Raw genomic sequence first — 15,018 nt, forward strand, 5'->3', positions numbered from 1 at the left:
CCCTGCTGAAGATGTAGTAAAAAGGCAGCCAGAAATATGGGTTTTTTTTTTTTTTTGAGATGGAGTTTTGCTCTTGTTGCCGAGGCTGGTGTGCAATGGCGCAGTCTCAGCTCACTGCATCCACCTCTCAGGTTCAAGTGATTGTCCTGCCTCAGCCTCCCAAGTAGCTGGGATCACAGGCATGTGCCACCATACCCAGCTAATTTTTTTTTTTAGTAGAGACGAGTTTCTCCAGGGAAGTCTCAAGCTCTCACCCTCAGGTGATCCACTCAACTCAGCCTTCCAAAGTGCTGGGACTATAGGCATGAGCCACTGTGCCCAGCCTGTATTTTTTTAAATAGGGTTTAAACATACAAGTACAGAGAAAGGAAAAAAATTGCTCTAAAAATTAGTTGGGCTTTTTTTTTTAGCATTGATGCTATTTATTAGTGTGAGTCTTTAAGATGAGGGCAGATGCAGTGGCTCATTCATGTAATCCCAGCACTCTGAGGAGCTGAGGTGAGTGGATCACTTGAGGCCGGGAGTTCAAGACCAGCCTAGCCAATGTGGTGAAACCTGTCTCTACTAAAAATAACAAAAATTAGCCGGGCATGATGGTGTGCACCTGTATTTCCAGCTACTTGGGAGGCTGAGGCAGGAGAATCACTTGAATCTGGGAGGCAGAGGTTGAAGTGAGCAGAGAGCACGCCACTGCACTCCAGCATGGGCAACAGAGTGAGACTCTGTCTCAAAAAGCAAAAACCAAAAATTTTAAAGATGTACAAGTATAGCATAATAGTTATTATAGGACATTCTGGGATTAACTACCTGCTTTAGTTTGAATGTCAGCTTCATACTTAAATAGCTGTATAATCTTGAACAAGTTATGTAACTTCTTTGTGTTGCAGTTTCCTCATTTGCAAAATGATAATAGTAGCATAATAGTACTCACCTTAGTATTGTTGTGAGGATTACCTGAATTAAGATATATAAAACTCCTAGTCTTTGTGTGTCTTTTTTTCCTAACAGTAATCCTTCAGAAAGTCCCAATCCATTATTTATTACGCACTGATTGTAGTGAATATGTTCATTTTCATCAGTGTTATATTATGGCTGTCGTTTTCCTTTCTCTTTAAGAGACCACCTGTGAATTATTTTTTTTAGTGCGATTAAAGATTATTGAAAGATTCTTATCTAGATTTGGCTTTCTCTGTGTGCGTGTGTGTGTGTGTGTGTGTATGTATGTGTGTATATATGTATTTTTTTGTTTCTTTTAGTGGGAAGTACCTTCTGTCTATAGTGCTGTTATCCTGGGAATTAAAGACAATTTAACAAGAGATTTAGTTTATATTCTTATGGCCAAAGGTTTGCACTGCAGTACTGTTAAGGTGAGTAAAAGTGTGTATCAAACACCTGTTAAGAATATGCATTTATGGGGCCAGGTGCGGTGGCTCACATCTGTAATCCAGCACTTTGGGAGGCCAAGGTGGGTAGAAGAATATGCTTTATGGCCAGGTGCCGTGGCTCACACCTATAATCCTGGCACTTTGGGAGGCTGAGGCAGGCAGATCAACTGAGGTCGAGACAGCCTGGGCAACATGGTGAAACCCTGTCTCTACTAAAAATACAAAGATTAGCTGGGTACCTGTAATCTCAAATACTCTGCAGTCTGAAGTAGGAGAATCTCTTGGGAGGTGGAGGTTAGAATGAGCTGAGATATGTCACTGCACTCCAACCTGGGTGGCAGAGCAATACTCCATCTCAAAAAAAAAAAAAAAAAAAAAAAAAGTATATCCTTTACTAATTTTTGCAGGAAGTCAGGAACCAGAAATTCTTTTCCTAATCTCTGAAATTACAATCATGGTCTAAAAGGATATTTGAACAGGCATTCTGGTTTGTTCTTTTTCCTTTACCCTTATAATTAAAATGGTCTTGATCAAATAAATGGATACTGCTCTGTGCCTTTTAAAAGTTTAGAGAACATGCAAAGATATTACTTGTAGAATTCAGTTAGTAAAGATTGTGTTCCAAGATTAAAAAACAAAATGTTTAAAGTTACTTTTGTAGTGTATTTTACATGAGTTTGCAGTCTGGGATGTCGAGACTTAAGCGGAATGTTAAATCATATAAAATAGTGCAGTTGCTTGACTGATGATACACTAACTTCTGTAGGAAGGTTAAAGACAGCATTTGGAAGGCAGAAATGAACTAAAATTGAGAGTTAAATAAGTTATCTATGTCCCCACACCAGCAGCATCTGTGATATTTGATAACTTTTATTTGAAGACAGGGTGTTGCCCTGTCACCCAGACCGGGGTGTAGTGGCACGATCACGGCTCAGTGCAGCCTCAACTTTCCTGGGCTCAAGCGATCTTCCCACCTCAGCCCCCTAAGTAGCTGGAACCACAGGCATGCGCCACCACGCCCAGCTTATTTGAAATAAATTTTTTTTGTAGAGACAGAGTCTTACTATATTGCCCAGGCTGGTCTTGAACTCCTGGGCTCAAACAGTCCTTCCACATTGGCATCCCAAAGTGCTAGCATTACAGGCATGAGCCACTAAACATGGCCAGAACTTGCTGGAAATACAAATTCTGGGGCCCTATCCTAGACCTAATGAATCAAATTCTGGGATGGGGCACAACATCTTTTAAAATAAGCCCTCGAAGTAATTTTGTTGCATGCTAAAGTTTGAGAACTGCTGCTCTAGACCAACATCGTCCAGTGGAAACAATGCAGGCCATGTATGTAATCTGTAATTTCATAAAGTGAGGTTGATTTAAATGATTTATTTAACTCAATATGTCTACACTATCATTTCAACCTGTAATTGATAGAAAAAGTTGAGATGTTTTGCATTCTTTTAAAACTATATGTGATAAGTCTTCCAAATCCAGTAAGTATTTCATACTTTACAGAATAATCTCTCAATTTGGACTGGTCACATTTCACATGCTCAACAGCCATATCTAGCTAGTGGCTGCCATATTGGACAGTGCATCATGAGACAATTGTAAGCCATTGAAAAGTTTTAATAGAGGAATGTAGTTAGCAGCTTTTCTCCTTCCACACCTCACATAACATTTACTGGGCACAGAGACTGTTCTGCAATTTCATATGCGTTTGTTATTTCATTTGTTCATGAAAAGTTTGTGAAAGGTATGATCTCAATTTTAAAGGTATTACATTCTCCAAGGGCACACAGCTAGTAAGTGTCACAAGTGTTAGAAGGGATAGAAGAAAACATATTAGCGAAATATTTAGGAGGTAAAATCTGGAAGCAATTGGTAACTGATTTAATGTCGAAGGCAAGAGAGGGAGAAAGAATTGAGCGTGATGCTCAGACTTCTGGTTTGGGAGTCAGAACAGGTGGCAATGCCAGCAAGTGAATGTGCAAAAGCACATTTTTGCAGAGCAGATAATGAGTCTATGTTTACATTTTTAATTTGAGGCTATGATCGGAAACAGCCTGAAGCTTGGAGAATGGTCTGGACTGGAGTTACAGATTTGGGAGTTACCAAAGATCACCCAGAGAGAATATAAAGAGCATGAGACCCTTGGGAAAGCAACACTAGGTCCAGGAAAGAGTGGTGTGATGGGTGTGAGGAGCAGACAGATGTAGAGGGTGTAATTGCTAGGGGAAAAGAAAATGTCAGGAAAAGGATGATACATAGCACCGAGTTGCAGCTCTTCATTCCTGTAAGATAACAGACGAGTGTTCAGTAGATTGGACGATTAAAAGATCTTTGGCTTATGAGAGCTATTTCTTTGTAAAGATGAGGGTAGAAGCCAGATGATTGGAGTGAAGTATGTGGAGAAATAGAATCTAGTCTTTGGAAACATGTGAGTAAGATGAGTAGGAAAGGACTTAGATCATAGCTGATTTAATTTACTTGATTTGTTAGCCAGTTTTATAGGCTAGTAGGGTGGTGTGCGAGGATTTTAGAATGTGCAACCCTTGAATGGTCTATGATCTAATTCTGAATATGTTGGATAGAGAAGGGTGCTTGTAATAGAATTTTACACCCATATAAATATGGAAGTCTTTAGTTATTTTATAACTTTTATAAAACTTGTTTAACAATATAGCATGTATTTTATATTGTTTATTGGATTTTTAAAATTACAAATGTATTAATATTTATTGGACTAAATAATACAGGGATGAGGAAAAGAGAGTCTAGCATCACTACCTGAGATAAGCAACGTTAACCATTTGAATTAATCCTTCTCCTCTTTGCTCTGTCATCATAAAGACACATTTTTTGGCTCCAAAGGAAAGGTGACCCAGGCTGCTCTTTTTCTTTTCCTAGGGCTTCTCCCATGCTAAACAGCTCTTTGCTGCTTGTTTGGAGTTGGTAACAGAGTTCTCTCCAAAGCTTCGTCAGGTCATGCTGAATGAGATGTTGCTTTTGGATATTCATACACACGAAGCTGGGACAGGGCAGGCAGGAGAGAGACCGCCATCCGACCTTATTAGTAGGGTCCGAGGCCATCTGGAAATGAGGCTTCCTGGTAAGACTGTTTCACAAAGACAAATTTCTGAAACTCAGTACTCAAATAATTGTGGGGGAAAATTTAAAATAACATTCACTTGAGTCTGTCGTCTTTTAAAAAAAATTATTTCACTCCTAAAACAGAATTTGGGTTTGGCGTTCACTTGAGAACGTTGGGAAAAATGAAGGAAACTGTTCGTTCCCTGGGATTTCTGTAACAAGGTACCACCAACTGGGTGACTTAAAACAACAGAAATGTATTCTCTCCCAGTTCTGGAGGCCAGATGTCTGAAATCGAAGTGTCTGCAGGGCTATGCTGCCCCCAGAGGCTCCAAGAAAGACTCTGCTTTGCGTCTTCCTAGCTTCTGGTGGCCCAGCAATCTTTGGCTTGTGGCTGCATTGCTCCAGTCTCCGCTGCTGTCTTCACATGGCCTTCTCCCTGTGTATGTCTGTGTTCTCTCCTTATAAGGACACCGGTGGGTCACTGGATCTAGGTTCCACCGTAATCCAGCTGACCTCCTCGTATCTAATTACATCTGCAAAGACTGTTTCCAAATAAGGTCACATTGTCAGGTTCCAAGTACACATCAATTTTGGGGGATACTTCTACACAGTAGAGAAACTATATTGCAATTTTCCGGTGTTTGAAAGAATCAGAATGTCCTTGAGTGTACGGGTTGAAGTTTTATTTTCTCGTTAACAGCCACAAAATGCCCTCACACTGATTGCCAGTGAGCTAGAAATTCACCTGTGTCTACTTTAGGAACAGATCTTGGGTGCTTAATTCTGATTGTAAATGTCTTACTATGAAAAGGGGCTTACCATATAAATGATCATCTATGACATATATAAATCTTTCTTAGTTAAAGCAGCTTCTTTGTATTTTAGGAGTATTTAGAGCAATTAAATCATACTGTACACATTTAATAGTATAAACAGTGAAATTGCATTGTAAAGGAAGGTGCTAGTAATGTGTCGGAACAGAAACAAGTGATACCGTCTTGAGTCTTTTGGGTTAATTTCTAATTAAAGTCTAATTTCCGAGGCCAGGCATGGTGGCTCACGCCTGTAATCCAAGCACTTTGGAGGCCAAGGTGGGCAGATCACCTGAGGTCGAGAGTTCAAGTCTAATTTCCAGCAGGGGCATGCAGTCGTAGATCCCAACTTTTTAGTACCCTGTAGAGAGGACACCTTTGACCTTTAACACATCAGTGCTCTCAAATGTTGTAATGTCTTCATGAGAACTGATCTAACAATATGCTGGCATTAAAGCACACATGCTGCTGATATACATGTTTACTTTTTAAAAGCAGGAGGTAGGTTTTCCATACAGGGTTTTTCTAAAATCAGAAAGAATGTTTAAACCCTGTTCATTGAGTGCTAACTACGTGTTAGGCATTGTTCTAAGCTTTAGGTGCATAACTCATTTAGTCCTCGTAGCAGCTCCATGAAGCAGCTGCTATTTCCTTATCCCTATTTTATAACTAAGAAACTGAAGTGCAGAGAGGTTGAGGAATTTGCCCACAGTCACACAGGAAGAGACAGAACTCTGACTTTACTCCGTCAGCCCAGCTTTGAAGCCTATGCTCTTACTCTTTGAAATGATTGAAAATGCCTTTAAATAATTATTCTTTGTACTACCGTTTCGGCCTAACAGTTTGTAGTTCACATCAGTTTTTTGGGGATAGAGAGGGCTTACTCTTTGAAATGGGTGAAAATGCCTTTAAATAATTAGTCTTTGTATTACCGTTTCAGCTTAACAGTTTGTAGTTCACATCAGTTTTTTGGGCGTAGGGAGTGTAAAGGACTGATAGCGTTGCATATAATTTTTGTAAACTCCTAACTTATTAAATGTTCAGCAACTTGTCCTGTAGCTTGTGCTTATAAACAGTACCGAAAATTAAAAAAAGAAACCGGACTGAAAATAAGAAGGAGTATGGATGTGGTGGCTTATGCCTGTAATCCCAGCACTTTGGGAGGCCGAGGTGGGCAGATCACTGGAGGCCAGGAGATTGAGACCAGCCTGGCTAACATGGAGAAACCCTGTCTCTACTAAAAATACAAAAATAGCTGGGTGTGGTGGTGCATGCCTGTAATTCCAGCTACTCGGGAGGCTGAGGTAGGAGAATCACTTGAACCTAGGAGGCAGAGGTTGTGGTGAGCCGATGTCGCTACCACTGCACTCCAGCCTGGGCAACAAGAGTGAAACTCAGTCTCAAAAAAAACCAAATAAAATAAGAAGGAAAGGTGCTATTGTTTCAAATAGGAAGAACACTAAAATGATCTTTTTCCACAGGTACAGTTCTTGTCTTTGACTTCGACCAGGCCTCAATTACGGACTGAGCTATCTGAGTCTGGCATAGCCTCGTGGCTGTGATGCTCTCACAGCTCTGTACTCCAGTACCGCTGAAAGCGTCAGGGTTGATAGGCATGGTCTCTCCATGGAGAGCATCATCGGCCACCTTTTCTGCTCTCCTTTAAGAAAAAAAATTCCCTAGTGATAGAAGGCCGATTTTTGGATGAATTAGATGCATGCCCCTCTGTAGAACACAGAAGGGGAAGCACTCTTTTACATGGGTTGACCTGGCTTTATTATCAGGAACAAGAAGTGATCTTAACTGACAAGAAATTCAGCTTTTTAGTTACTATAGAAATAAGGGGCCAGGCGTGGTTGCTCACCCTGTAATCATTCCAGCTCATCCCAGGCTGAGGCAGGAGCACAGCTTGAGGCCAGGAGTTTGAGACCACCCTGGGCAACATAGTGAGACTGTCTCTACAAAAAAATACAGAAATAACCTGGGCATGGTAGTGTGTACCTGGAGTCCCAGCTATCATGGGGGCTCAGGGAGGCTGAATTAGGAAAATTGTCTGAGCCAGGGAGATCAAGGCTGCAGCGAGCTGAGATGGCACCACTGCTCTCCAACCGGGGTGACAGAGCGAGACCCTGTCTCAAAAAAAAAAGTAGGATGAGGGGGTTACAAATTTATCGTAAGACCAGTTATATGTCTGGAGAGAGACCTTGACTTTTAATACCTTTGTAGCTAAGTAGGATGCCTTTTTAAAAAATTTTAAAATTTTTAATTTTTTTTGAGCCAGGCCTTCTTTCTATTCCTCTGGCTGGAGTGCACTCTCCACCTCCTGGGCTCAAGCAAGGCTCCCAACTCAGCCTCCCTTGGTAGCTGGGACTACAGGTGTTCACCACCACAACTGGCTAGTTTTTGTATTTTTCTGTAGCGATGGAGTTACGGAGTTTCGCCATGTTGCCCTGACTGGTCTCAAACTCATGGACCCGTTTCTAGATTCTGATTCTCCCTTAAGAATTATTCCTCTAGGCCGGGCACAGTAGCTTGTGCCTATAATTCCAGCACTTTGGGAGGCTGAGGCAGGTGGATCACAAGGTCAGGAGTTCGAGACCAGCCTGACCAATCAATATGGTGAAACCCTATCTCTACTAAAAATACAAAAATTAGCCAGGTGTGGTGGCACGTGCCTGTTGTCCCAGCTACTCGGGAGGTTTGAGGCGGAAGAATCGCTTCAGCCCAGGAGGTGGAGGTTGCAGTGAGCCGAGATCGTGCCACTGCACTTCAGCCTGGGCAACAGAGCCAGACTCCACCTCAAAAAAAAAAAAAAAAATTATTCCTCTAGTCAGCCGGCATTACTAATCAGAGTGTCAGGTGATGAAGCTTTGAGTGAGAGTGCCTGATGATGAAAGGAATCCTTTTGGCAAAATGTATAGAACTCAATGATGTGCATGTATTTGGGGAACTAATCTCACTTCTGTCGTCGTCTTTTTTTTTTTGAGACAAAGTCTTACTCTGTCACCCAGGGTGGAGTACAGTGGCGCGATCTCGGCTCACTTCAGCCTCCACCTCGTAGGTTCACGTGATTCTCCTGCCTCAGCCTCCTTAGTAGCTGGGATTACAGGCGTGAGTCACCGCACCTGGCCTGTTCCTTCTTTAGAAGATGATGCAAATAATGTATTTTTATTTTGCTGTGTTCTTATGCATCTTTTTTGTTACGTCAAATCTTTTTTTCTCTTGGAGTAAGTTGAGAGTTAAATAAATAGTCATAGGCCCTATCTTTTTAGAAAAACTGAGAAATATAGTTACCCTAGAAAAGGAGGCGTTTAATAAATCTCCCCATTTTCAGCCTTAACATTGTTATTCAGGATTCATTTTGGTTTCTTTGCCTTTTTCCTGAAGTACATTAAAACCTGATGTTACATACTTTGAGCCACAAAAAAATCACAACGTATTAGGGTATATTTAACAATTATTTATTTCAAAGGAAGTAATGTTCAAAATAAGCCTGGGTTATTTTTTTCTTATTACTTACCTAAAATTGTTTCTGGTGCAGTAAATGTTTGTTGAATAACTTGTCTCTTATGAGTATTTTAATCAGAAAAAAAAAATAGGATAAATATGTCAACTCAGATTCTATTACAGTTTGATTATATGGTTTACCTACTTTGCTGTAAATGTGCTGAAAGTTTATTCCATACTATTTTGTACTTGTTTTATTTGTGTGATTGTTGTCTGCTCACTTGAATGATAAACTTCTGGAAGGTAAGTGTCTACTCTTAGATTTGCACAAAGGAATGTTGACTCCTAACGATAGGTGATTTTGTTGATTAATGGGGGGAACATGCAATCTGTTGTTGGGAAATTTTGCAGAAATGTGTGAAATGTTAGTATTTTTTATTTTTATTTTTTCTGTAGCTATTGGTTTTCAAATTTCATTGATTGATTGATTGAGACAGAGTCTTGCTCTGTCATCCAGGATGGCTGCATTGGCATGGTCATAGCTCATTGTAACCTGAAACTTTTGGGCTCCAGCGATCCTCCTGCCTCAGCCTCCCAAATACGGGCACATGTTACCACTCTTGGTTAATTTTTAAAACATTTTTTGTAGCCAAGCATGGTGGCTCACACCTGAAATCTCAGCACTTTGGGAGGCCGAGGCATGTGGATCTCTTGAGCTCAGGAGTTCGAGACCAACCTGGACAACATAATGAGAACCCATCTCTACAAAAATGCAAAAATTAGCCAGGTGTGGTGGGACCTGTGGTCCCAGCTACTTGGGGAGGTTGAGATGGAAGGATCACTTGAGCCTGGGAGGTCAAGGCTGCAGTGATCCATGATCACACCACTGTACGCCATATTGGGTGACAGAGCGAGACCCTGTCTCTTCAAAATTTTGTTGTTTGTTTTTGAGACAGGGTTTCACTCTGTTGCCCAGGCTGCTCTCAAACTCCTGGCCTCAAGTGAACCTCCTGCCTTGGCCTCCCAAAGTGTTGGCATTGCAGGTATGAGTCACCATAGCTGGCCAGTTTTTTTATTCAGTTGAACTCTGGGCAAGTATTTGCTTTGTTCTGACTTTAGTGTTGTGATAGTAATTCCAACTGTTTTCTTCTTTGCTTTTTAGATCTTCCTCTTCGTCAAGTTATAGCTGAGGAGTGTGTTGCCTTTATGTTAAACTGGAGGGAAAATGAATACCTTACACTCCAAGTTCCTGCATTTTTGCTTCAGAGTAATCCATATGTGAAGGTAATTAATGTTTAAATAAAAGGATTATTAGGATAGTATTATTATACTTGTTTAACTTTACACCACTTTGGGCATGTGTCTTAATTTCTATGATACAAATGATTGGACAAATGCTTGTTGATAGTTTTTGATAATTCATGCATTTCGTCGTGCTCTAATATATTTTTTAATACCATATAGTTGATGAGCATGTAGTCACAGATTATTTAGTTGACAGAGAACACATTGGTGTAACCCTAAGGTAGTGAGAGATTCACTTTCTTTGCTTTGGTTGCTATAATCATACTCTAGAACTGATGGATACCATCAGGGATGCACTTCTTCTTGTTTCCATTTGAACACTTTACCCTCCTTTAGAATTTTACCCTTCTAAGTTTGATATGTCTGAATCTCTTAACAAGTTTGCTATTAGTAATTATTCCTCTAATGAAATAATTTATTTAGCAAATCAGTAGTAAGTTGTTTATTTTGTTGTCTTAATTATATCCTTTGCAACCTAAAGTGCTTCTGAGTACAGAAAATACCAAAACTAAAGAGAAACTGGAGGTATTTGCTAAGATTATATCTTTCATATGTTAATATTATACACACTCTGAATAAGTAGTGGACTTTTCTCACTTTCTGGTCTTATAATTAAAAAAATAAAACATGGGATTTCACATAGTAAGTCCCTCTCTCCCTTTTTGGGTGTATTTGGTCCTTCATATTTTCTAATTATTTCTAATTGTTGCTATTACCTTTGTTATTTGTCCTTATTTGCCCCAACTTGTCTTTAATAATACTTAATCCTTTAAATCTGTGTTTATCCGGGAACTCTTGTAAAACTGTACCACTTTGTAACATTTGTGTTTGGTTACTTGTTTCTTCCTTCATATTTCATGTATGTCCTTTTAAAACCTGAGCTCATTTCATTTGTACCTTTGAGGATTTATTGAGAGTTTGTTGATTTCTTCAGTTTTCCCCACCCCCCTTTTTGTCGTCTTTACACTTGCTCAGGAAAATTGCCATACTTGAATTATCCTTTTCTTTGAAATTTCAGACATTGAATTATATCTATCTCTTTTTTTTGTTTGTTTGTTTTTTTGGAGACGGAGTCCTCTCTGTTGCTCAGGCTGGACTACAGTGGCACCATCTCGACTCGCTGCAACCTGCGCCTTCCAGGTTCAAGTGATTCTTATGCCTCAGCCTCCTAAGTAGCTGGGTTTACAGGTGTGCACTACCACACCTGGCTAATTTTTTTTTTTTTTTTTTTTCATAGAGATGGGGTTTTGCCATGGCTGGTCTCGAACTCCTGACCACAGGTGATCCACCCACCTGGGTCTCCCAAAGTGCTGGAATTACAGGCATAGCCACTGTGCCTGGCCTGAATCATACCTATCTCTTTAGTGAACTTTCTGGCATATGAGTTCTTAATATCTTGGGCACTTGTCTTATGCCCAACGGTCTTTTCTTAGCCTTAAGAAAATCAGATGAGGGAACCATTTTGTTCCAACGTTACTGTCATTTACATGTAGAATTGTAGCTCGTTGTTGAGTGCTAAGACAGTGTAGTAATTTTTCTCTTTACCTCTGGCAGTGAATTCTGTGGAGCTGTGCAGCAGGAGAGATAGGCATATGATTATGTAATGAATGCTTGAGGGTCTTCAATGTGTAAGGACACAGGAAATTGTTTGGTAGGTTGCCTAACTCTGAGAGAGGCTATCTCACTGCTTCCTGCAGTTCCCCTGATCTGGTCCAAAAGAGGAAGGATGCGTGGTGACTTTGTTAAAGAAAAGTCACTTGGGTGTCTCCTCATGTCATCTCGTGGTTAGAGTTTTGTGTGCCACCTTCCATACATAATTGGCCTCACTGCCTTGTTAATGTCAAGGAAAAAGGAATTAGAGAAAGAAGTTTAGAATGAGGGATTGTGTTTTGAAAAAAATACAATTTGGATCAGTTTCCACACTTCCAATGTAGTGTGGAATACACACGCCACACACACACACACACACACACACACACACACACACACACACACACACACACACACACGCCCATGTAGGAAAAAGTCTGAAAGGATATTAACAGCCATTATCTCTGGATAATGGGATATTAGGTGCTTTTAATGTTTTCTATTCTGTTACATATTTTCTTACTCGAATTTGTATTATGTAATCACAAATAGGAACAGAAAATTTGTAAGCGTGTGACTAAAATACACCCTTTTGAAATAATATGACACTGTCTAGTGTGCCCCTTGGATCAGAGTGGGAGGCAGTGCCACATAATGGGAAGGGCACAGGATTTATAGGCACTTTCATGGTAAAAGTCTAGGTAGCAGTAGGAGGGGTTGGCAGTCACAGTGGTGCTAGTGTAGGCTAAAACCTTAGGTTGTTCCTGTGGCCTGCCAGGCCTCTTAAGGTGTGCGTGCTTCTTCTCCAGGTGTAGCTCCCCTGCCCCTTGACCTTCCAGCCCTGTGCTGGCAGCACTAGCGTGCCCATGCCATGTTTCTCATTCTGCACCTGTGCACATGATGTTTGTCTTATTAGCCTGGATGTCCTTCCCAGCTTCGCCTGTTCATGTGGTTTCTCTGATGCTTTCTCATATTCTTTTCTGTGTAAATGAGTGACTTGCTTCCTCTCTTTGCTGCCTTTGTACTGTTGTCCTGATGCGCTGCTGTTGTACCGTTGAGGTACTTCTTTTGTTGTGTTTATGCTGAATACTAAGTTATTTGTCCACTTGTCTTCTCAATAATGAGCTGCTTCAGGGCACTTGATTTTTATGTTGTGCTTTCCATGATGCCCAGCACATAGTAGGTGCTCAAGAATGTTTGTGGAATTCAATTGGTTTGGGGCCTAAGACCTCTGAAAATTTTTTTTTTTTTTTTTGAGACAGAGTTTCCCTCTTGTTGCCCAGGCTGGAGTGCAATGGCATGATCTCAGCTCACTGCAACCTCTGCCTCCCAGGTTCAATTGATTGTCCTGCCTCAGCCTCCCGGGTAGCTGGGATTACAGGTGTGCGCCACCATGTCCGGCTAATTTTCTATTTTTAGTAGAGATGGGGTTTTGCCGTGTTGGCCAGGCTGGTCTCGAACTCCCGACCTCAGGTGATCTGCCCGCCTCGGCCTCCCAAAGTGCTGGGATTACAGTCGTGAGCTACCGTGCCCGGCCCTGAAAATTCTTTTAAACTTATGTAATAAATTTAATGACCTAAAGTGCTATAAAGTGTATAAAAAAATAAATTTAGTGACCTGAAGCATGTGATCACTGACAACGGCAGATGTGTTTGAGCTAAGAGCTACCGTAGCCCTGGCATTACACTGCAGTAAATAGCTGCGTGTATTGTGATCCCAGTTGTCAGAGACGAGTATGTTAGGGGAGCATGCTGGCTGAAATGTCTACTAGGCTATTGGTCCATGTCCATTCACCTAGTATAGGTAGGGTTTTTATGTCATTCTCACTAGCTTTGGAAAGCCACAGTACTCTTGTTAATTTTCATGATGACAGAGTTGTGGCTATGGAGAAGAACGTCCTTGTTCTTAGAAGATGTATATGGAAGCATTTAGGGATGAAATGTTGTGCCTAACTTAGTTTAATATGGTTTAACAAAACAATTTATGTAGATATATAAAGCAGGCATGGCAGAATAGTCACAATGTGTCGGGTATTTATTGAACTATTCTTTTGATTTTTCTGTTTAAAATTTTTCATGATAAAAGAATGTGGGAAGAACCGCCAGTTTTTGTCTTTATCACAATCTTGCCACCTCCTTAAAAAAGCCACCTTAAGCAATAGGGACCCCTAGAAAACTTTGTAGGTCCATTTCAGTAGGAACCAGGGGTTCCTGATGAATTCAAAATTGCTTGCTACTGCACCCTCTACAAGAGGCATGGGGTGTAAAAGTTAGTAAGAACAAGAATAAAGGGGACCAATTCTGAATTTGGCTGGGTGCTGTGGCTCATCCCTGTAATCTTAGAACTTTGGGAGGCTGAGGCGGATGAATCACTTGAGGCCAGGAGCTCGAGACCAGCCTGGCTAGCATGGTGAAACCCTGTGTCTACCAAAAATACAGAAATTAGCTGGACATGGTGGCACATGCCTGTAATTCCAGCTACTCAGGAGGCTGAGGCACAAGAATTGTTTGAGCTTAGGAGGCAGAGATTGCAGTGAGCCAAGATCATGCCACTGTGCTCCAGCCTGGGGTGCAGAGCAAGACCCTGTCTCCAAAAAAAAAAAAATTCTTTATTTGATGTAAGTCAGTCTTTCTCTGCTTTTTGCTTTTAGCCTTTCCACTCTTTATTTCTGGGTGCTCCCTACATCTTAGGTCCTTGAGGCTGCTTTTATTCACATCAGTCATTTCGTGTAACCTGTCCTGCCTTACTTACCTGTCCTCCTCAGATGAACAGTAGCTTCATTCCCAATTACTACTAATTTTCTTAGAGAAAAATTGCTTTAAATCTGTATCTCTTATTTCTGGCAACTTCAGTTTCCTTATTCCTTTCCTTATTTTTCTCATTAAAACAATTTTTTTCAGTGATTAAAAGCTCTGTGTGTGTGTGTTTGTGAGAGAGAGAGAGAGCGCGAGCGAGAGAGAGAGAAATCTAAGCATTATTTTAATCTCACCCCCTGGGCTTTTACTACAGTTAAAATCTTGGTGTATGCCTTCCATTACACCTTTTCTTTTTTCTGTGCAACTAACGTGGGATTGTACTATGTGTATTTAGCAACTTGTGTTTGTTTCTGCACTTGATAAATCATGTGTCTGTTTGCATTGTCTCATTTTCATTTTCACTAGATTATAATTGTTCAGAGACAAAGTTTGTCTGCTTGAACCAGAGGATCTTTCTCAGATTCAGATCTGTCAGTAGACAGCGAGCCCTGAATTCCTCAGTTGTACAGAATGCACAGCATAAAATAACTGTGCTTAGTCTGTCTGGGCAGTCAGTCGTTGCATCTTTCCTCCAGTGTGCCTTGATAATAGAGCTAATATGCATAACGTTACAGATTATCTTTTGTGTTT

General features: G+C 40.7%; 1 protein-coding gene across 4 annotated transcripts in view; it reads left to right on the forward strand.

Annotated features, from left to right (window-relative positions):
• LOC110568386 (integrator complex subunit 8-like) overlaps window positions 1–15,018 on the forward strand; it is a 52,234-nt gene that overhangs the window by 28,084 nt on the left and 9,132 nt on the right. For all 4 annotated transcript variants that reach the window (XR_010345570.1, XR_010345569.1, XM_064384303.1 and 1 more), the window contains exons 15-17: window positions 1,257–1,367; window positions 4,293–4,494; window positions 9,900–10,021. Coding sequence is in view for 2 of the 4 variants with exons in the window: in XM_064384303.1 (XP_064240373.1) it covers window positions 1,257–1,367; window positions 4,293–4,494; window positions 9,900–10,021 (435 nt within the window). In the remaining 2 variants the exon portion in view is untranslated. The remainder of the gene's footprint in view (window positions 1–1,256; window positions 1,368–4,292; window positions 4,495–9,899; window positions 10,022–15,018) is intronic.

Source organism: Aotus nancymaae, unplaced genomic scaffold, assembly GCF_030222135.1.
Source record: "Aotus nancymaae isolate 86718 unplaced genomic scaffold, 86718_ANA_hifiasm-v0.15.2.pri h1tg000036l, whole genome shotgun sequence".
NCBI classification, from domain to species: domain Eukaryota; kingdom Metazoa; phylum Chordata; class Mammalia; order Primates; family Aotidae; genus Aotus; species Aotus nancymaae.